The sequence below is a fragment of the Gastrolobium bilobum genome, unplaced genomic scaffold (assembly GCF_033153095.1).
Source record: "Gastrolobium bilobum isolate Gb01-03AN ecotype WA unplaced genomic scaffold, APGP_CSIRO_Gbil_v1 utg1487, whole genome shotgun sequence".
In the NCBI taxonomy this organism is placed as follows: Eukaryota; Viridiplantae; Streptophyta; class Magnoliopsida; order Fabales; family Fabaceae; genus Gastrolobium; species Gastrolobium bilobum.
In genome coordinates this window covers 260,772-283,478 of record NW_026899081.1, presented here as the reverse complement: position 1 = coordinate 283,478, position 22,707 = coordinate 260,772, and the positions used below count along the sequence as shown (strand labels likewise).

At 32.7% G+C, this 22,707-nt stretch overlaps 2 protein-coding genes across 2 annotated transcripts; both read right to left on the bottom strand.

Annotated features, from left to right (window-relative positions):
- Nucleotides 1–9,990: 9,990 nt before the first annotated feature.
- LOC133287076 (DNA replication licensing factor MCM4) lies at nucleotides 9,991–15,232 on the bottom strand. Its single transcript, XM_061484634.1, has 18 exons — nucleotides 15,196–15,232; nucleotides 14,436–15,107; nucleotides 14,194–14,322; nucleotides 14,019–14,100; nucleotides 13,123–13,255; nucleotides 12,966–13,037; nucleotides 12,747–12,866; nucleotides 12,554–12,667; nucleotides 12,263–12,475; nucleotides 12,081–12,179; nucleotides 11,766–11,926; nucleotides 11,367–11,463; nucleotides 11,111–11,272; nucleotides 10,707–10,787; nucleotides 10,546–10,624; nucleotides 10,316–10,452; nucleotides 10,171–10,224; nucleotides 9,991–10,065 (listed from the first exon to the last, which is right to left on the bottom strand). The coding sequence occupies exons 1-18, from the start codon at nucleotides 15,230–15,232 to the stop codon at nucleotides 9,991–9,993; spliced, it is 2,517 nt and encodes an 838-aa protein (XP_061340618.1).
- A 5,675-nt stretch (nucleotides 15,233–20,907) lies between these two features.
- On the bottom strand, nucleotides 20,908–21,799 carry LOC133287034 (protein SHI RELATED SEQUENCE 3). Its single transcript, XM_061484584.1, has 2 exons — nucleotides 21,562–21,799; nucleotides 20,908–21,278 (listed from the first exon to the last, which is right to left on the bottom strand). The coding sequence occupies exons 1-2, from the start codon at nucleotides 21,797–21,799 to the stop codon at nucleotides 20,908–20,910; spliced, it is 609 nt and encodes a 202-aa protein (XP_061340568.1).
- Nucleotides 21,800–22,707: the final 908 nt, after the last annotated feature.

The following is a 22,707-nucleotide window of genomic DNA, read 5'->3' as shown; positions in this document are numbered from 1 at the left end:
TCCGCATATTTAGTGGCATTGCCCCCTTTAAAAATTTAAATGTATTAAAAAATAAAAGAATATAAACAAGAAGGGATTTATATCCCTAATGTTACATGAACCAAAAATTTTGTCATGTTATTACAAAAAAATAAAAATAAAAATTTGTCATGTTAAAAAAATGACAAGACTAATTTATTGAATAATGTGCCCTCTGACTTTCTTTAATATTATATAACTTGTTTTTTTCTTAACATGACAAAAAATATCGTTCAAATAATAAATGTTAAGCAGCTGAATAAATGGTGGGACCTACTCATTTTTTTCTGTACAATATAAGATAACTATCTTATATGAAAGAACAGTAATAAAACCCTAACAAAAAGGTAAGTTTTAACTTAATAAATTATTATATACACCCACATTGGCGAACCTACTCAGTTGCCAATGTATGCAAGTGTAGACATAAATCTCGAGATACATTTTTTAATTAATTATGAATGTCGCTCAGGGAACAATTTTAGTGGCTGCAATTACTGGTGTAAATGGACTAGGCCGGCCTACAGGGGCCTACGGCCTAGCTTATATTAGGTCAGACTTGGTCCATTATAAATAGTAAAATAGAACTAGAAAACAGTTCATAGACATTTTTATACATGTCGAGCCTATAAGTTTACAGGCCGGCCTATAACATATTATTTTAATAATTTTAAATAATAAAGTAATATTATTTTAGTTATTCTTTTAATTGTTGAATATTTAATAAGCTTAATCAGGCTAACAGGACTAGGCAAAAGCTTTTACTTTTTATATATAGATCAGGCCAGATTTGTAATTTAGGGTCTACACAAACTAACAGGTCAAGCCATACTTAATGTTTTTTACACAAGCCTATTTAAGTCAAAGTCTAGCCTAGCCTAACCTATTTACACCCCTAGCTGCATTGCCAGGAATGCAAGCACATGTACTAAGAAAGAAACACTTATTATCTACCGCTTATGTTTTTGTGTTTTTATATCATTAAATTGATTACTTTTTTTGTTAAGTTAAAATTTTCTTTCTTTTCTTGTTTGGGGGATTACATCCTTCATGTTATATGAACGACATTTTTGTCATGTTAAGAAAAAAGATAAGTTATATAATATTAAAGAAAGTGAGAGGGCACATTATTCAATAAATTAGTATTGTCTTTTTCTTAATATGACAAAAAAGATTGGTTCATGTAACATGAGGGATATAAATCCCTTCTTGTTTATATTCTTTTATTTTTTAATACATTTAATTTTTTGTTTAATTTTTTTTAAAGCACTAAATGTGCGGACTAAGAGTGTGGACATAAATAAAAAATTTTAGGTCCGTCACTGCACACACACATATATATACATATGGAAAAACATTTCTACCGTCTCTATAGATAAAGTTATATCCAGTGAACCCAAAATGACGTCGTTTTAGGTTGTAAGATTAAGAAATTATAATAATAAAGATTAATATAACCCATAAATAAATTGAAATTATAAAAATACATTTTTCTCAACCTCAAAATGACTTCGTTTTGAGTTCATTTTATATAACTTATCTCCATACAGTGGATAAATGCTAAACTCACACACATATATATGTGAGTGTGTGCGCGCTCTTTAATATTTCTACACTGAATGCAGATAAATTATCTTCATTCACTCTCAAAATGACGTCGTCTTGGGTTGAAATATTAAGAAATTATAATGATAAAGACTATTATAACCTTAAAATAAAAACACCTTGATTTTCGCTCCAATATGATATCGTTTTAGTCTCAATGCAGATAACTTATGTGTGTGCTCTGCAGAAAAAATGAACTTATATATATATATATATATATATATATATAAGGTTAGGATCATTTTACACCAGTGTAAGTTACACTCTTAATCTTGTCCACTGATCCCATTTATATCTAAGGGCTCAACTTTTTTAATAATGTGAGCCATTGGATACAAGTGGATCAATGGTCAAGATTGAGTGTAAGACTTCTAACTCTTACACCAGTGTAAAAATATCCTGCCCCATATATATATGGATCATGATTATTTTACACCGGTGTAAATTAATAAGTCTTACACTACATCTCAACCGTTGATTTTCGTGCATCCAATGATTATAATTTAGAAAGTCATACGAATTAATTAATATTAATTAATCATTAATTACACTACAAATACCAACCGATGATTTTCATCCATCAACAATTGAGATGTGGTGTAAGGCTTGTTAGTCTTACGCTGGTATAAAAAAACATCTTTGAACGATTATGATTTAGTAGTCGGAGATAAGATTATCTCAAGCAGCTTGAGAAACGAAAAGCCCATATATATATATATATATATATATATATATATATATATATATATATATATATATATATAGGGGAGGGATCATTTGACTCCAGAGTAAGATTTAAAAGTCTTACTCCTCATCCCAGCCCTTGATTTCCGTTCATCCAACGGTTAGCATTTCTCTAGTCACTTGAGATAAGCTTATCTTTAGCCACCCCTTATAATTATAATATTAAAGTGATTTTTTTTATCTTTCTATACCTTTCAGAGATTGTCAGGGGACGTGGAGAGAGAAAAAAATAACTTTAATATTATAACTATGTGTTATTCATTGAACAGAATTATAAGGGTGTGACTTGAGATAAGTTTGTCTCAAGTGGTTGGAGAAATCTTTTTTCCACACACACACACATATATATAGAATAATATTTTTGCAGTTACTGCAGATAAGTTATCTGCATTTATTCCCAAAACGACGTCGTTTTGGGATTGAAGAATAAATAATTATAATTATAAAAACTAAAAATAACCTTAAAATAAATTAAAATTATAAAAACACCATGATTTTCGCTCCAAAACGACGTCGTATTAGGCTTACTGCAGATAACTTAACTACAGTAACTGTAGAAAAAGCGAACCCATATATATAAAGTGGATCTTTTCATATTAAAATTTGAATAAAACTTTTGTGTCTATCTCTCCTTTCAAATGCATTAAATAAATGAAGTTCAATTATCATTAATAAAGAAAGATATGAAACAAAAATTTAATATAATCAAATCATGTAAAATTTGAACATGAAAAGATTCATTCTTGTAAATAAATTCAGGGATTTGCATTCATCATGCAACATGACAACATAAAATTTTCTACACGCGCAATATTTTGTGTGGCCCGCATTAAGCAAAAAAAAAAAACTACAACACGAAAAATGAATAACACAGTTACTTTTTCTACAACTTAACTTTTATAAAATCCATAAATTCAACATACTATATCTTGGGGTCCACAATCTACTTTTATTACCTTTTCTTTTTACCATTTCAATTTATAAAAATATAAGAACCATGTTAGTCGACGAAAACTTTTTCTTTTTCCTGCTAACCCTCCGAACAATGTGCATCTTTTTTTATTATTTTATTTTATATATGGTGGGCCTCACCAGCATGTTTCTATAGCATTACCTATCTCTTACCTTGCAACTTATGTAGCACCGATACGACACGCGACACGAGATATGACACGACACGATACTCCGACACGTCAATTTTAAAAAATTATGAATTTCGACACGTTGGGACACATTTTAATATTAAATAATATTTTTAATTTATATAGTGTATATTTCATTTAATATTTAATAATCTAACAAAAAATGAAACTAAATTAATAATACCCATCAACACGTTATAAAGATGGAAGCTTTAATAAAAAAAATAAGAACTGAGATGAGAGATATATAATATCAGATAGAGAGATCAAATCATATTAGAGAGAGATCAGAGAGAAGAAGATACAACAAGAACGTGATAGGAATTGACAACAATGATGCTGAGATGATCTCTTATCTACTTAAGGGGAAAAAAGACAAAAGATAAAATTGATATGATCAGGTGGAAGCTTTATTAATATATTTTAACTTAAAAAAAAAAATTTTAAAAAAAATTACGAAAATGCCATTTGACCGTGTCGGACACGGTCAAATTCGCGTGTCGGAATGGTTAACGTGTCAGAAAAAGTCAACCGCGTGTCCGACACCGTGTCGGAGCGAGTCGCCGTGTCAGATCCGACTCTTCCCGTTTTTACAAGTGTCTGTGCTTCCTTGCTTGCAACATGATAGATTTAGGGCCTATTTGGATGGGCTTTTTTCTCTCCTAAAGCTAATTTTTTTCTTGAAAAAAAGCACTTATCAGTTTTAGTTCATTTGGATATTTGCTTTTAAAAAAAGCAGAAGTCACAAAAAAAACTAAAAATCTACTTTTTTCAGAAGCTAAAAATTTTAACTTCTAAAAAAAGCAGAAGTCAAAAGCCAAATATTTTTTTCAAAAACTAAATATTGTTATAAAAATATAAATAACTTAAACTTTTGTAAAAATGACTTCTAAAATAAGGAAGAGATAAAAATTACTTTTTCAAAAGTGAAAACAAACGGAATAAAAATATTTAATTTTTGAAAAAAATATTTGACTTTTGACTTCTGATTTTTTCAGAAGTTAAAATTTTTAGCTTCTGGAAAAAGTAGGTTTTTGGCTTTTTTTGTGACTTCTGCTTTTTTTAAAAGCAGATATCCAAATGAACTAAAACTGAGAAGTGTTTTTTTTAAGAAAAAAAGCAGCTTTTGGAGAAAAAAAATTCCCTCCAAACGGACCTTAACTTTTTTTTTTCTTTTCAATATAACATTAATATAAAATATTATAATGAAATAATTGTTAATATTTAAATGTTATTAAATTTTGTGCACCTAATACATTTCCTGAGATCAAATTTGGCAACCGTTTTCTTAACATTAAATTTGGCTAGAACTTTAAGCATATTAAAGTTGGCAAGCGTTTTGTAGCAATAAATTTAAGAAACGTTTATTATATTAAATCTAGCAAGTGTTTTATTATATTAAATTGTGGTTTCTTTCTTATGATATTATATTTGTTATGATATTAAATTTGATCAGAGGTTCAAATCCTGTCCCAAACAAAATTTCTGTTATTTCAACGAGGGGTTGAATAAGAAATACCTTGCAGATTATAGCAAAGAAATAGAGATAAAGGATAAAAAGAAATTAAAATTATTATTTCAATATTATTTTTTTAAAAAAAGTATTTTAATCGGTTCATTCATTCACATTAGTCCGATTTCAAGGTGAGTTTAGAATTAATACTTTAAGGGGGCGTTTGGTTGGGGGGAATTTTTTTTGAATACTGAGGAAATGTAATTATTAGGGAAGTGGTAGAAAAATGAGTTTGATAGAAAAGTTAAAAAAAATTGTTTGGTAGATCAAATTTTTACCGGAAATATTGACACAATTTTAGCATCAACTTTTTTATTTATCCTGCAAAATCACAATATCACCCGCTGGATGAGATTTTTCTTTGAGAATTTGATTTAAGATTACACACAAAAAATTTCCCCATCAATACAATTTTCCCATTTTTTTTTTAAGTGCTACCAAACATCGTAAAATTGAATATCCACCCTCACTTCCCCGTGCATCTTACAAAAATCCTGCAACCAAAGACCACCTAAATTCTAAGATAATATCGAGCACCATCTAGTTTAAATTTTGTTCTCTCAACTCAAGTAATTTAATGGCGGGCTAATACGCTACATAAAACTATTTTATGTAACATTTACTGGAAAAGCTAATTTTGTTTCCTATTCATTTTGCATTTTTGCACCACCGCAAATTTTCTTTATATTAATTTTTTTAAAGAATTTTCATCTTTATTTTTCGTGTTTTAAACCTTGCCAAAAAAATTCACACCTCGCTCGTCGTTCCCCGCGAGATTTCACTCTGACGATTTTCTGGCGACGTCGTCATTGCCGAGATTGATGCTTTTATTCGTCTTCCGTGCCAAGGAGATGCCCCTAACATTCGTCTTTGAACTGCAACCTCTCCCTCCACCATCGTCTTTGCAAGCTATCGGAATTACAATCGGTGTGAATCTTGGGCAATCGCAGGTTTCAAAATATATTGAATCATTTCTCTGGTTACTTGGTGTTTTGATATGATTTTTTTGGTTTTGTAGGTTGAAAAGAATAAAAAGATAAGAGTTTGAAGATGGAGGTGGTGGGAGAGTTGCTTTAATTAAAGAGATAGTTGATTGAGTTGAACGATTGAACTTAGCGAGAAGAATGCAAACAAACATATAGAGCTATCTCGATAAGATTGTGAGTCCCTTAATTTGCTGTTAGGAGTTGTATTTGGTTTGGTAGCTCTTATAACATTACCTTGATAAGATTGTAAAGTTATCTCGAATTTGTGATGTTTATCCAACGTTCCCAATTGATTCTCTTTGTACTACCTGTTTCCATGTTTGACCTCGTCCGAAATTTTCTAAGATGCTCAATAGCGAATTGTTAATTTAAATTTGAGATTCCATGGTTTTGTAGTTTTTCTTTTCTGCAGTATAATTTGGAAATTTTAGCCGTCTGTACCTAGCAAACTTGTTCTACGAATTGGAGAGAAAGATAGTTCTGTAGTTGATATATTGTTTTCTTTCTACCATGGTACAGTACCTTTTGTCTGCGAGCAAGGAAAAAATATTGGCCTGCAGTTATTATATATATTTTTTATTACAATGTAGATTCCCCTATGTGTGATTGTTGCTTGGATTCTGGATATCTAAATGGACCTCAACTTCAACCTACCAGAGACATGTTCTCTTGCTTTGGCAATAATAGCCACTGCTTTCACATTACAGGTACACTTACTCTCATTTTAGCTGGCAGAAACATCCACTACAAAAAAATATCTGTAATGATTTATGCAGGTCAAAGAGCTATTGACCAAATTGAGGAAAAATTGTATTAAAGCAGAGAACAAAAGGTGAAAAACTACAAGTGATTTAAAGTGGCATGAAGTTAAACAGGTGATTTTTTTTCTACCTTGTCGCCTTCAAGGTCATCACGCAGCCTAAGTATTGCGGCTATTGTTTTGTTGATACAAGGTTTGGGAAATCATCCATCAGAGTCGGGGCTACTTTTCACATTCTGCTTTTTGTGTCCGTGGTGTTGGTTGATACTTTTAGACAGCATTAATTTTTCCCTTTAAGAAAATAGGATATGAACGAAAATTTAACCGAGTTAATTTTAAAAAAAATTAGAAAAATAAAGTAAATTAGCAATTTAGTTATTATAAATATATGTTCGCGTTAGTGTGAATTTGTAAAACTTAAATTACCTTCACTTTTGTGTCTGCAATAGATTAACTTGATACGAGTTTTATAAAGGTTAATTTGTACAATAATTAAATTTAAAAATTGAAATGTAAGTCATGAATAATTTTAAGGATTACAGTTGCTAATTTATCCTTATATATATATAATTTATCCATTAATTTCTACTTAATATGTTAGTAAAGACTATTGTATTAATATTGCAAGTTGATCTTCTCATCTTAAAAAAGACATAACATGGATAATTATAAACATTCAAAGGTGGATTAATGATGGTTATAATTGTCTCATATAACAATATCATATTATTTTTTTAAAACATGATCCAATTCCATTAATATTAATCGGGTTATTCTTCCTTTCTCAATTAATTTCATTCAATAAGACATACTGATATTAAAATTTTCAAGTTATCTTTTACACCAATCCATTAATTATTATACCCATTGAGGTTTTTGATAAGGACATGAAAGTTATGACTTAATAACTTATGACTTACGAGTGCATATTTATATGCATAATTTTTTTTGTATTTATTATATAAATAAAATGTTTAAATTTAATCATTCATAATGGACTAATTTAAAATTTTCCTTGTATTTGTTAAAGAACGTTATTGGATTTAATGATTACACACCAAGATCTTTCTGCAAAAGATAATTTAGCTATCAGTTAATCATCCTATATTCATTTTTGCAATATACAATTCAGATTTCAGTAACCTCTTTTCTCTCTTTCCTTCTCTCACTCTCTCTCATGGCTTTCTGGAACACGAAACACGTAAGAGAAAGAGAAACCCAGTTTCAAGGACGCCGTTTCGTCAAGTGAACCGCAGAAGATTCACGAAATTGCAAAAAGAAATTAACCCGGAAACTGAATGCAATAAAGCATCTGTGTTGTACTTTACCACTCAACATGTTATGATTATTTACCCGGGTACACCCCTATCTACCCGGGTACATAATTCAAAAAAATTTCAGATTCAAGAAATATACCCGGGTAGGGAGGAGTGTACCCGGGTAGGTAAAAAATTTCAAAATATACCTGGGTAGGTAGGGGTGTACCCGGGTAGGCTTCATGGTCAACGGTCAAACAGGAGCAGATTGGTGTTATGTTTTCTGAAGAGGTTAAATTTTTGAAATAATTTATAAATAAGATTAATTTGGTAATTAATTATTAAAAAAAAACTATAATGGTCAAAAAGCCCTCGTCATCACTTAACATCTGGTTAACAATCTTGTTAGAATTTCTCTTCCAGGTAAACATTTAAGGCTACAGAACAACACGCTCAAACTAGCCCCATAATCTGGCCAGAATATCTTGAAAAAACAGTCACTCAAGTTCATTTCATTTCTCTTGGTCTTTTCTTTATTGCGGTATTCAAAGTATTACAAGCATGGGAAAGCTAAAACACTCAAATGGTAAGCGTGGCATATGGCTAGAACGTAATTGGATTTAATGATTACACCAAGATCTTTCTGCAAAACATATTTCTGTTATTAAATGAATTTAATCCTGTCAGATCCGAACTCAGAAACTTCTCGTTTCATCTGAAGTCATAGCTTTTCACCGTGGTCACATAAATTATTGAACAAAAGTTAATAGCTTTTCACCGAGGTTACATAAATTATTGAACAAAAGTTGTGTTGTCCTTTTTAATTTGGTAAAAATAATTGATGAACCGGATAGAAAACTAATTTTGTTATCATTCTCACTTACTCCCCTAGAAGGCATTTGTAACATATCAATCATTTTTTTTTCCCGTATAATCAATGAACGTGATTTGAAAAAAAGAAATAGAAATAGCCAGCTCAAGTTTTATTAATCACAATGCCATTTTATGATAACAATCATTTGCTTTTTGTTACACATAACTTTCATTAACAAATACAAGTTATATATATATATATATATATATATATATATATATATATATATCTATATATATAAAATTGGGGGTCTAATCTATATATATATATATCTATATATATAAAATTGGGGGTCTAATCTATTACCTGTTCGCTATTTAGGGTTTTTTTTTTTTTTTTTTTAAACTGTGCCGCTGCTTTAGTGCAGAGCAATTAGGCAAAGAGGGACAGAGCCGGAAACAGAGTAAAAAGAATGCGATACCAGTAATGGGTTACAGGCCAGTGCGATGTGACTTCTTTAAAGGGTAATTCTAATTGGAATAAGGTCTGTGTTATTATTGTTATTATTGTGTGTTATTATGGTTGACGCAGACCCTCAATTGGTAAGGTATCTGACACCGGATAAAACGCGCATGTGGGGAAAGTACGTCATGCCTAACAAATTTATGACACTTAAATCTTAACTCGTACCCATATGTGGCGCGACTTCTCGCATTATATTAGTAATATTTTCCTTTTTATGGGTGAAAAGACCGCCAAATTCTTTATGCATAACATAAAATATATGCAGCTATCTGCATTTCTTTATACTGAAAATATGATACTATTCTGCTATTTTATATTCTTAGAACCAGAGCCATCAAATTTAATGTTCATATAATATTAGGAGACAACACGCTGCAATTCAGTTACGTTAAGAAAGCCGTATGTTCAATTTCAACATGGAAGGGCTAACTAGTATCTACTTAAAAATAAAGGAAAGGAAAAGAAATGAGATAGCCACCAATAAATGCATTTACAGGGCACCTATGAAACATTTAGCGTCGGGTCCAGAACTATTAGCTAAAAATGTTACACAATTAATACAGGGAACTAGTAGCCACCTTAAATATCATAGTCCACATTGACCACTGATGACCCTGCCTCATATAATCATGATCTTTTTACGCTGTCACCATGCATGGTAACAAATCCTTCGCTGACGAGAGTATCAATTGCAGTCCTTAGCTGTATTAACATGAGTTAGCCCATTAGTTCACTCATCCTTAGAGATGGGGCGCACACATAAACACAGGTTAAAAAGTTTATTTTGTAAGGGAAGGGCACACTTACATCAGTGAGATGAACTTCACCGCCAGTGTTTTGTTTCTTCAATTCTTCCAATAACTACATGATCATTTTAAATATATTAGAACGTCATCTCAAACTTGACATAATCTGTATGTCGTATACTTTCACATAGAGCAAGCTAGCATACCTCCAATAACCGCATGGATGGTCCCCCAATTGGCATCTTCTCCATGATTATGATGCGGGTTGCTTTTAACAGACTTTCACGTCTCATCCTTTCACTTGCCGAAACCCCAGTAGTAATAAGATCCAAGTCAATAGCTCCTGTGAGGGAAAAGGAAACCAAAAGTAAACTCATTTTGATCTAGTTTCTCTGGGTGGAGGATAAGAGAAAATCAGGCTTGTTTGGAAAGCTACCTGTATAGGGATCCGTCGCAGACTGTTGCATCGCAACTTCCAGCAGCCGAAATGCCTCCGTTACGTCACTCAATTCAACCTGTGTGCATCAGGTTATTTGATAATTCAGCATGCTATTCCATATCTTCACATCACAAGGAAACTAAGCAAGCTTAACTAACCCATTCTGAGAAGCGAATCCGTGCCAATGCTTCACTAAGGCGTATCAGACTCTCAATCTGCCTCGGTGTTGCTGTTATCACCTGCTTAATTGATTAGCAAGATTAGCAAACACAGCAAAGAAACATGCATAAAAAATTTAATATCATTGTAATTCCAGTATTAGGAATTCACTCATTTCGCAGACATCAATGAGAAATATAAACAATAATGCTGACCTATCATGCACATCATTCTTAGTTGTGTGGAAATTACTCAACTCATTGCAGCACACATGGTGAATTCGTGATCTAAACAGATTGCTGAGCAATCGAACAATATACTAAGAAACAGTAACGTTTTATTTGCATCCAACAAAGCAAACATACAGAGAATGCAATCATTTTGAAGAGGCGAAAGGTATCACCTTCTTGCTACTCCCAGGAAAATTTCCCTTTTCCCTTATTTTCACGTAACCTCTAATCAATTCTTCAGCAGCTTCGTCAGACAGCTGTGGGTTTATGTGCTTTCGGGCATAGCTCACATAATCAGTTAGTATAGAAATATCCAGCACGTCCTGCTCCATGTTCTGTAATTGCAGAGACAAAACATTGCAAGTGAGTAAGTAAAAGCAACGAAGTTTGGATCTTAACCTTGAATGAGATGATAAGATTATACTAGACCTCGGGATTCTCAAAGTGTAGGGAAACAATATGTTTGGCAAGTCGTCTGTCAGTCTGTTCATCAGCTTTGTCAAGAATTAAGTAAATTAAATCGAACCTGCAAGAACAAAGATCAACTGGATTCATTAGTAACGACAGCAAAATTGTTCGGCAGCTTCAATTTATTTTTGTCAAGGCATTAACAAGCTTTATTTTAACCCCTACTCGCACTGGTTTGATAAAGAGACAACCGACTCAATGACATGATTAATATCTCTCTTGCTTGACAAAGAATCACAAAAATTAACGAGGCAAGGTCAAGGTACAAAATAGCTATTAAGCTGCCTGGGGATCGGAAGTTGTATACATATACTGCCAGACACATAATCTAGTTATCACAGCTTATGTCCAATGTCTAACCTGGACAGAAGAGTGGGAGGAAGGTGTATGTTGTCAATGACAGACAAGCGAGGATTATATCGTGACCCACTTGGATTTGCACAAGCCAACACTGAAGTCCTAGCATTGAGGGAAGCAATAATACCTGCCTTAGCAATTGAAACGGTTTGTTGTTCCATCACCTAGAATAAACCGAGACAAGTGCATTAGTTATTCAAAAAGAACTTAAAAGGCTTTGTCTTGCAGGATTTGTCGTAGTATACATTTCAAACCATACAGATATGACTGCAGAAACACTTCCTGAGAAAATATATATAGAAAAAGAACGTAATCAACCTCATGTAACATGCTCCTTGCATTGTCAGACATTTTGTCGAATTCATCTATGCAGCAGATACCTCGGTCACTCAAAACTAGGGCACCACTCTCTAGAACCTGAAGATTGAGCAGAAGTAATTAGGTTCCACTTTGTTTCTTGTACGGAAGACAATAAAAAATTATGTACTCATGGTTCCTACAGTTTCGCCTGTTTCAGGATCCTTGGTAACGTAAGCAGTCAATCCGACGGCAGAACTCCCCCTTCCACTTGTGTAAATGCCACGTGGAGATAGTTTGTGTATGTATTGAAGTAGCTGGGACTTGCTCGTCCCAGGGTCACCAACAAGAAGAATATTTATATCACCTCGGAAGCTAGCACCTGATGCCAACTTCAAAGCATTGCCACCAAAAAGCTGCAACAAAATGCAGATTAGCATCCTCAGAAGATCGGTCAAACAATCAATGAATGCAGAGCAAGAAAGATACGTAACCTGACAAAGAAGACCTCTCTTCACATCGTCAAGCTCCCAGATGTTTGGCGCCAATGACTTTGTCAGTTTTTCATATATATCTGGCTGCTTTGAGAGCTCCTTCAGTTGAGCCACCTGCAACTCAGACAAGCATGCAATTAGCAAGTGGAAAAAGCAAGCAGTGGATTTCATAGAAAATAGATACAAAAGGTACTTTTTCTTCATCAAAGAAAACTTCTTCGTTTTTGCGGTTGCCATTATCAACCTCCATAGCGTCCTCTACCAGCATCCTGGACTTATCAGCCTTTTTTATGTGAAGACAATCAATATATGTCTACAACATGAAGGGTCAAAAAAAAAACATCAATTAGATTAGATAAAAAATGTGATATTGGAGCTCTAAATTTAATTGAGTTACGAACATAATGAATACCTTGAACAATGACTTAACAGTTCTCTGAGTTGGTCCAACCCTGACACTCATAGCCCTATAAATACCAGTCACCTAATGAACAAGAAAACAGTTGATGGAATGATTAAACAAGCATATGGGCATTTATTTGTCAAAGTATGTCATAGTATGGCCTCACCTCAACTCTGTCACCAGGCTTTCCAGTATCTACGAGCTTGTCATGCAACAGCAAGCTAACTGTGTGAGGTGTTCCACCTTCAGGTATCTCGTCCGGGGTCTCCTGGAGCCTCACAATTTGCTTATCATTAAACCTGGTTTTAGAACAAATATAAGTTAATCACAGTTTCATGGTTACTGGATCTGAAATTCAAGTTTTCAACTGAAAAGCAGAATAGTCACATAATCAAGAAAAATTATTTAAAGCAGACGCTACTACCTATAGCCATCATCCCATTTATTATGTGTCACTAAAGTCTATCCAGTATACTTCAATTATATGAATTTTTAAACCACTCTTAACCTCTTCACAAAAGAAGCAGAGTTCCTAACCTTCTAGATTGAACTCAATTAACCTTTGTCAAATGTTACCTGATTTTAGGCTGAGCTTGAATTGACTTACCACGCTGAGCTTAACAGAAGGTTAAGTTTAATCTAAATTGACAGCAGGTTAATGTTACTTGTTAACATAGAAAGAGTCACTGTTAATTTTTCAAGAATAATTTCAAAGGCAGTGTAAGGATTCTAATTAGCTCTTAGTTTCGCAAGGCATTTTGAGGTAGCAGTTGGTGACTTTATAGGAGAATGTCAAACGGTTCAGAAGCTTAACTCCCGTTGCCAATTATTTATCTATCTTCTACCTTGGCAGAAAATTTTTAGTTCTACCACTGACTGCTCAAAGCAAAAACCAAAACGAACGGAATACTGTTCATATATAGTATGTCAATAAAAGAAGGGAAAAAAAAAGAAATCAAAGGAAGCTTGCTTCAAAATGTAGCTCCCTCAAGATCATGCCACAACATCAAATATTTAAAATCAGGTGCTTACATTCACAAATAAACCATAGGTGTGCATTACCTGCATCGGTTGTGAACCAGTGTCATGGAGTTCCTGGACTTACACTCTTCCCTCAAGCATATAGTAGGTTCGGTAATTCGTCCTAAAAATCACAATAGTCAGCTAAACACTACAGATGTAAAAATGACATTGATAAGTCACTATATGAATGAGCAGAAATGTCCCATGGAATTACCTCTCTCCACAGTAACTGGGTCAGAGCAGTATCCACACACAAGACACCTAAATATAGCTTCCCTAATTTCCGGTATGATAGAGCTACATCGTATGATCATTCCCTTCAATGAAACCATCCTCTCAACATCTGAAAAACAAAAAAGCGACCTCACATAACTAACTATACAACTATATAAGTCCGAATGCTTACAATAAAGCAGAGAATTTTGAATGATAATGGGGAAGATACTATAAACTCACCAGACGGGTTCAAATTTCTCATTGAAGTTGAGGTTTTGAGATTGAAAATCCGAGTTTGAATGTGCTTCTCGAACATGGGTTTCATTCGGCCAACCATATTCATCAAAACCAAGTCAAAAATTGCAAGCACCTCGATGGGATACCTAACCATCTTGGTGTACAAATCAGGGTCATGATCAAACACGTCACGTGCATCGACGTCGAGATAATCTCTTTCAATTTCAATCACATCTTTGATTAATTTCTCATACTTCCCTTCGGTATGCAAATGCAAACCGTCAACATCACCCTGCGTCGAAGAAGGTTCTCTGAAGTCCCTCAGAAACCTCTGAATCGCGTCATTCACATCTTCTACGCTAATATTCGTACCCCACACGAAGGTAGGCCTGGCGTCGTACATGTCGTAGCTGTCGCCGCCATCGGACGACACAGGCACGTCGTCGGTGGTGGAGGTGGGCGTGGCAGGAACGCGCCCTCCTCCTCCTCCGCCGCCGCTGCCTCTTTGCCTGGAGCGTGACGGAGTTGGGGTGGCATCGGCGGGGGCGAATCGAGATCGATTCGTCGGCGTTCCGAATGCGGACGGGGTGGAAGATCGGCGGCGGCGTCTCCCGCCGGGAGAGGAGAACGTGTTTCCGATGGGGCTCGAAAGGGAATCGTCAGGGGATGAAGGTCCTGAAAAGGGATTTATACAAATTCGAAATCACTAAGAAAACTGAAAATGGAAATCACAAGAAGAAGGTAGAAGGAGAGAGATACGAACCGTTGTTGAAATTAGTTGGAGAAGAATCGGAAGCCATGGCTTAGTGCCTAATTAGAGAGAAGTGAACACACACACCGAGAGAAAATCAGCAAGAGAAGAGTGTGTAGTTGATTAGTGAGTAGCGATGAATACACAATACCCACCTTCAACAAATGGCGCGAAGAGAGTCATGATTTTCCCGCCAGATATTTATGGGCTTACATATGGGCTTTGAAAGGCCCACTTGATAAATAACGTGGGCAAGTGAGAATTGATGCATTTGAAAAAAATATAAAAGGCAACAAAAAATATTGTATTGGCCCATTGGGCTTTAATGTAAAATTTATGGTGACATGTCAATTTTAGGTGATTGCTTTTGATAGGGTCATGGATGGAGCTAGACTTTTTGGATTGGAGGCACCATGTTTGATATGTATGATGATTGATAAGGAAGATAGAACTTCAAATCTGAGAAGGCAAGGTTTTATCATATTACAATTCCTATCCGTGCATAATTGAAAAGAAAAAAATATTACATATACACTGAAATCTTTTATTTTTAGCTCAATCATTTAAGTAACAAAAATATCGATTTCATCCCTCACTTGATAAGTATGAAAATTGCTTATAAATGAATCAATTAACCTCGTTGGGATGTATATGACTTAGGTTAAGTCAAACTTTAACTTAAAGGAGTTAGGTTTATATAAAATATTTTAAATTTGACTTGACTTATTAACTTGATACAAGATAAATTATAAATTTGGTTTGCCTTGTTTTTAAAAAATACAAAGCTTAGGCTGATCTTCAAAACTACCAAGTATTGTATTTTTTAAAACACCCAACTTATACAAAGATACCAACTAACTTATATGAGAATTTCCCAAACAAATAAATAAATAAAAAAATAAAAAAATAAATCACATACATAAATACATGTCCAACAAATAAGAACAAGATATGTAGATATATACAACACTCATAAGTTAAATAATATATATTTTTTAATGGAAATTTTGGAAACAGACAATTTTATCAATGGGACACAAAACGAGTAAAAAGTACAAAAAATGAAAACTTACTATCAGCTGCAAAAGTCTTAAGAGTTGATGGTGAGCGATGATTTTGAAAGAATTAAAAGTTGAGAAGGGAGCAAAAAAGAGCAACAAAATTTGGCGGACGAGAGAAAAGCGGTGGTGGTGAACCCACACTTGTGCAAGTGTAGGCAAGTGCTGAAACAAAATTTTCGGGGAATTTTTTTTTATTTTTTTCTATTTTTTTTTATTTTTTGTGTTTCCACTAGTTGGTTACTTGGTGACAACAAGTGGGATTTTGGGAATGGATCGGAGTATATTATGTATAATCAACGACAGTAAGTGTTTCTGAACCTACCATGTCATATATATACATAGATAACTAGTCCTACGTATAAATAGTTAGGGTAATTCATTTGATTTGTTCTTATGTCATTATTAAAATGATATGTTTTATTAATAATTATAAAATGTTACATTATTTTTTTTATTTTGTTTCTTGTTTTAATAATTTACAAAGGAAATAACGAAAACAAATATTATATTAACTACAATATTTTTTTGCAAATTTTTAAATATAAGAAACATAATAAAATAATGTAACATTATTATAATTACTAATAAAAATATTATTATTTAACAATGACAATAAGAGCAAATCAAATGCACCCTTAAAGGTGATATAATCCATTTCTTCACTTTAAAAATAGATATATATTATTAAATTAAGAAACTCATATAAAACAAATGATATTTTCACTTATTATAACTTGTATTATTTTTTTGATCAATATGACGTTAAGGTTTGAACTTATAACTTTATATAACTCTTGATTACTATTATTTTATCTTAAGTTGAAATTTTTATTTCTTTTATTGTTTATATTCTTTTTTTTAATGCATTTAAAGATTTTTTTTTTAAAAAAAAAAAATTGGGAGCACAGCCCGTAAATTCTTGCCACTAAGTGTGCAGACATAAATAAAAGTTTTGAGTCCGCCACTATAGAAAATAAAGTTAAGAAAAAAATGTATTTGGCAAGTAAGAATAAGAAAGATTGTGAAAAATTATAAATAAAAAAATTAGAAGATATTATTTTATTAAAAAATAATAAGAAATTATTTTATTGAAAAATAAGAAGAAATTATTTTATTGAAAAATAACCAATATTATTTTATTGAAAAATAACAATATATTAATTTATAAAAAATAACAATATATCAGTTTATCAAAAAATAATAAGATATTATTTTATAAAAAAATAAGATATTATTTATTAAAAAATACGAACTGAGTCCGAAAGATTAAAGGTTAGGCCTGTTAAAATAGGCTTATGACTTGATTTTTAAAGAGGCACTTTAATGAATTTAAGCCTATATTATTTTTAAAATAGGTCAAGCCAAGTTGTAGGCTTTTAACAAGCCTCTCGACCCATTTACATCCCTTATATTGTAGTCTTGGCATATATGGGATCAAGGACAAAAGAAAACAGAAAAAAAGGAAAGGAACTACCAAGAATGCTTAACCAAAATGTAAAACAACTACGAAAATAAATTTTGGATTTTTTAAGGGTTTATCTTTTCTCCTGCTGCAACAGGAGATAAAGTTACCTCCAGTAACCCAAAAGTTATGATGTTTTGAGGGTTGAGGGAATAAATGAATGATAATTTGGTAAAATTCATATAACAAATTAAGAAACACACAATTTTATTTAAATATCCTTCATTAGTTATCCCAATTCCCGAAACGACGTAATTTTTTGGTTACTAGAAATAACTTTATCTTCCCTTTTTAAAAAAAAATAAAATGTTAGAGAGATACAAAAGAATTAATAAAGTATCACCTAGCGCCTTAAGATTTTGTATCGAAATGACATTTATCATAGTATTAAAAAAATTGGCGCTTATGTCATGGTATTAGAGTTAGAGTGATTAGTAGGTCATGATTTCGATCCTTACAACCTCACTTTCATGTGGAATTGAGAAAAACACAAGGTAAACTAAAAAAATGGACTTGTATCATACACACGCTTCAAGTTCAAAAAACTCTTGCATAAGGGGTTGTGTTAGAAAGATATAAATCTCACCTTACTCTTAAGGTTTTGGTTAAAATGACACTTATAAAAAAAAACTTGTTATTTATTAACCAATAATGGTAACGCTGAATGGAATTTTAAGCCTAAAGATTTCGAAGGGAAGAAGAGGCAAAACAAGAATAAAATTTATTGATTTATTGTACTAGATAATTAATTTAAGCTAAAATATAACGTGGACAAAAACGGTTTGGAACCCGATGATAATTAAGAATAAGATTTCAATAAGAGCTCAATGAAACTTGGTTACTTTAATTTTCTAATGTGGTGCATTTTCAAAAATCTTTTCAAGAACACATGATTCCTTTAACAAGCACAAAGTAATATTCATCATTTTTAAAACACTTTGGTTTTAGGCTTTAAGCTTCTTTCTGATGATAATGACATTTTACATAATATAATATTAGTGATGATTAGATCAGCATCTAATGGCCAGTTAATTACATTAAGTAAAGCATCAAAATATACTTGCTATGCTGCTTTTAACATAATATATTATAGACAAGAATCATATGAGCAATATGTTGATGTGTGTGCATTCTCATGACATCCAGCTACGGACAAATTATGATCATGTTTGGAAGTTGGAACTGACATCTAAATATTAGTGAAATGTGAAAGAAGTGATTTTAAATCAAAACAAGAACAACTATAAACGGGGGAGCACGACAAGACCATTATATATTATAGAGTGGCTAAAGCAACCGACCAATTCAACCCAATAGTTAAATTAATGGTTTTATATTTATCTTAATTGATTTCAAAGGCTATTATAATAGAAAAATACAATTGTACTTCACAGTTTACTGTGCACAAAAAAAAAGAGGGGATTAATTGTTTGAAGGTCGTACATAATCCCATATGTTTTCTTAATTTAGAAGCTTTGCCAAAATAAGTTTTAGAATTAATTGCTTACCTACTTTAATTTAAAGGTGATTTTCCCGTTCTATATTTCTTTCCCACATTAAATGCTAAACAACGTCCTCCATGTGAAATTTGTTTATCCATGATCAGAAAATAGGATTTTAATATCATGACTAGAATGAGCAAATCATCTATAAGCCGTTTGTAGTAGTGTGATTATGGAGAATACACGTATTATTAGACCTAGTTTGGTATGTGGCTCTATATATATTTCAAGTTATATAAAGGATATGAGTGTGGATCCTCGCATGTTTAAAAAGACATGACATGGTCATGTGGTTAATCATAACCATACAATTAAAAGTGGATCAATGGTGATAAGAGAGGAGAGAGAAAAATATATTAAAATAGATAATTATTAAATCATAATCGTTGATTCACCTTTGTATGATTATGATTGTCTCACATCACCATGTCATGTTTTTTTTTAAACACGAGAGGATGCAATTCGAGAGGATATATTCCTTATGTTGCGTAGCTCACAGTTTTCTCATATAGCTAGTGTGACTTCCTCTTTTTCATAAAAAGTTTAAGCGCACTCGGTTTAACTAGTACTTTACTGCAAAAGCTAACTTGAAACTGAGTTCTACAAGATGCCTGACCTTTCATAACCTCTTCTAGCTATATACGTACAACATTGATAATAAAAATGTAACAAGTTAAATTATTTAGGGTTACGGAGAGTGATTCTTCCCAAGTCCGTAAGCTTCCTTAGTATAAATGTAATTATGTACGTCTATATATATAATTTTTTGTCCGTGATCTATATGTAAGTGCGTTTCTACAAAATATATATATAAGAGGTTTCACACATATATATACCATTCGAAAAGTCATACATATAATTGATCTCAAAATTCATTTCGAGCAAGGCAAGAAAAAAACAAATGCAAAAATGCATACTCATGTTGCAACTTAATTAGGTACACTTAATATTGTCGTTTTGGAGAGGCAAAAGAAAAAAAGAATGGACGTCTGGTTTTGTGTTCAGTTTCATGCCATTGAAACAAACAAAAGCGTCTACCACTTCGAAAAATCCTTGGCTTGCCAAAGTCGATTATACTCATTAGTTATATTATCATGTGTTCTTGTTCCTATCTAGAAACTTTGGGTTTGATGCGGCCTAAAGATGGCACTATACAAATTGTATTTATGTAATATTAAATATTGATGGCATTGAAAACTTGTAATTTGTTCCAACTTTGCTTCAGGCTGGCAAGGAATAGTAGAATGGCGACAAAATTAGGGACTCGAAGTAAGAACATTATGATTAACAAAGACCTAAAAAGCGAATCACGACAAAACAAGAAGACAAAACTGCCAAACCTATATGTAGGGGCTTATTGCAACATGCTAAATAAAATATCAAAGTGTAAGTAACAAATGTATAATATTTATAATTGAGTCATTGTTATTTCAACCAAAACAAATGTAAAATATTAGTCAGTCTACATTGATTACTGAGATAGTCTCCCTTATATATCATCATTTAATGTTCCATGATCACATCTAAATGCCTTGTCATGTTTTTCATGATCCAGAAAGAAATTAAGGCTTTGGGTGTGAAAAACCTGGCAGGAAGAGTTCTGTCACTCATGTGGTTTTGTCCGACTCGATTTAATTAGTCAATTAATCGATAAACCAGTAGGGAAATCTCAAAAGAAAAAAGAAAAGAAAGAAAGAAATTAAGGTTTTGGGTGTGAAAAATATGGCATACCAGGCCTGAAGGAAGATAAGGGAAACGGATGCGGTTGAGGAAAATAAAGCTCATGAGCAGGAGTGGCTGATAGTGGAGCCATAGTTGCACCATCACGTGTGTGGATTGCAGCACTGGTAAGATTGAGATTGTGCTGGTGTATGGTGCTGTCTCCCCTAGCATCATTGAAGCTTTGTTCAGGGCCTTGATCATAAAGAACACCACTAAATACATGCCCTCCAATATTCACAGATGTTTGATAGGCCATTTCATTAACACTATCATCCATAGACCGCACCTGAACACAGTTGAATACAGTCATGGAATTCATAGCAGCTGGAAATTTGAACTCCTCTAAACCTGATATAGACAGTTAGACACTATATTAGTTAGATAACGAAAAATGAGGGGGATGGAAAAAGAACAAAGGAAAAAAAGGAGAAGTAATATTGAAACCAGATTGAAGTTTGAGCTGGAAGATGAAAATAGGCTTAATAAGTATCTGTTTTTATGAGTATATATGATGATGATTTCCAGACATAGAATAATAACAGCAAAATTGAGGAAAAGGAAACTGTTAGGGCTCTATTATATATATATGGATCTTTACTTTGGTTCTAATGGAGAAATTAATGTACAGTACTTGAATATGGGTTGTGCTTGTGGCTTTGGTGTGGATTAGTGGTAGGAGATGGCTGCTCCAATCTCTGGCGCCTTCTATCGACAGGAATCCATGTGCTTCTAATATGGGTTTTGCACTGAAACCCTTTGTTCTTGCAGCAAGTTCTGCACCTTGAGTATGCACAATCCTTCTTTGCTTGATTCCCACAGTCTTCACACTTTGAATCCTTTACTACTTCTTTGCCTTGCGTTCTTGACATCTCCTTTTAACTGAAAAATCACACTCTACTACCTTTTGGCCTTTCCCTACGATCTGCTTCAAGATTAGTACTCTCAGTGATGGGTATCGAACAAAGTAATAATTTCCTATATATATATATATATAAGTACTTCACACAAGTTCAAAAAAATAAATTTACGCCATGGCAAAGCTGTCATATATAATAGCAGAGAATCAAATCAATTCTAGATAGAAGTAAAACCCACAATTGTATATGAACCAATAGTAAAATTTTACTGGGAAAAAAAAAAAGTAATAAGGATATCATATATTCACATCAAAATGATTGATTTTATAGGGTGGTTTTGAACAAATTAAATCATGTAATTTATATATGAGCTTCTCAACAATTTAGGTTTAATTGTGTCAATTTTGCATCTCTTTATCAATTGTAAGTGTGACAAAATTAGTTTGCAACTTGGTTTTGTTAGATTCGTCCTTTGCATCAGGAACTTGATAACAATTTGATGGTTTAGACTTTGACCTACGTTTACTTTACAAGTGAAAGGAAGTCATGTTGTAGAGACAAAAGCCCTAATTTTAAGTAAACCTAATTATTAGGCGTCACTCCTGAACTTGATTATAAGAAATTATGATTATGAATCAATTTTGTAATTAAAGTGCTAGTTATATAAGAAAACAAAACTCTAGTAGGTGCTGGAAAGAAAAGGAAATTGGTTCATATATCGCCAGCCCCTCAATATGTACTAGACCTTCAATTATTATCCCTTTCAAATTCTTCACAAATTATTTTAGTCAAAATCGTGTGGCGTCACCTAAAAATTCAAACTTTTTAACTTTGGCAAACTCTGAAATACTTTTAGCCTATTTTTCTTTTCGCGTTCTGTATTGCTAGGGCGAGACATACTGCTTCCATTACCCCTCTTT

Bases quoted from the DNA above. Each gene is read 5' to 3' on its own strand.
- LOC133287076 (XM_061484634.1), bottom strand. From the start codon at position 15,232: ATGGCTTCCGATTCTTCTCCAACTAATTTCAACAACG. The intron at 15,108-15,195 runs GTTCGTATCTCT...ATCCCTTTTCAG, and splicing joins TCCAACTAATTTCAACAACG to GACCTTCATCCCCTGACGAT. The intron at 13,256-14,018 runs GTAATGCACACC...TTCTAAAACCAG, and splicing joins CTGGTTCACAACCGATGCAG to GTTTAATGATAAGCAAATTG.
- LOC133287034 (XM_061484584.1), bottom strand. From the start codon at position 21,799: ATGTCAAGAACGCAAGGCAAAGAAGTAGTAAAGGATTCAAAGTGTGAA. The intron at 21,279-21,561 runs GTACTGTACATT...TGTCTATATCAG, and splicing joins CAAGCACAACCCATATTCAA to GTTTAGAGGAGTTCAAATTT.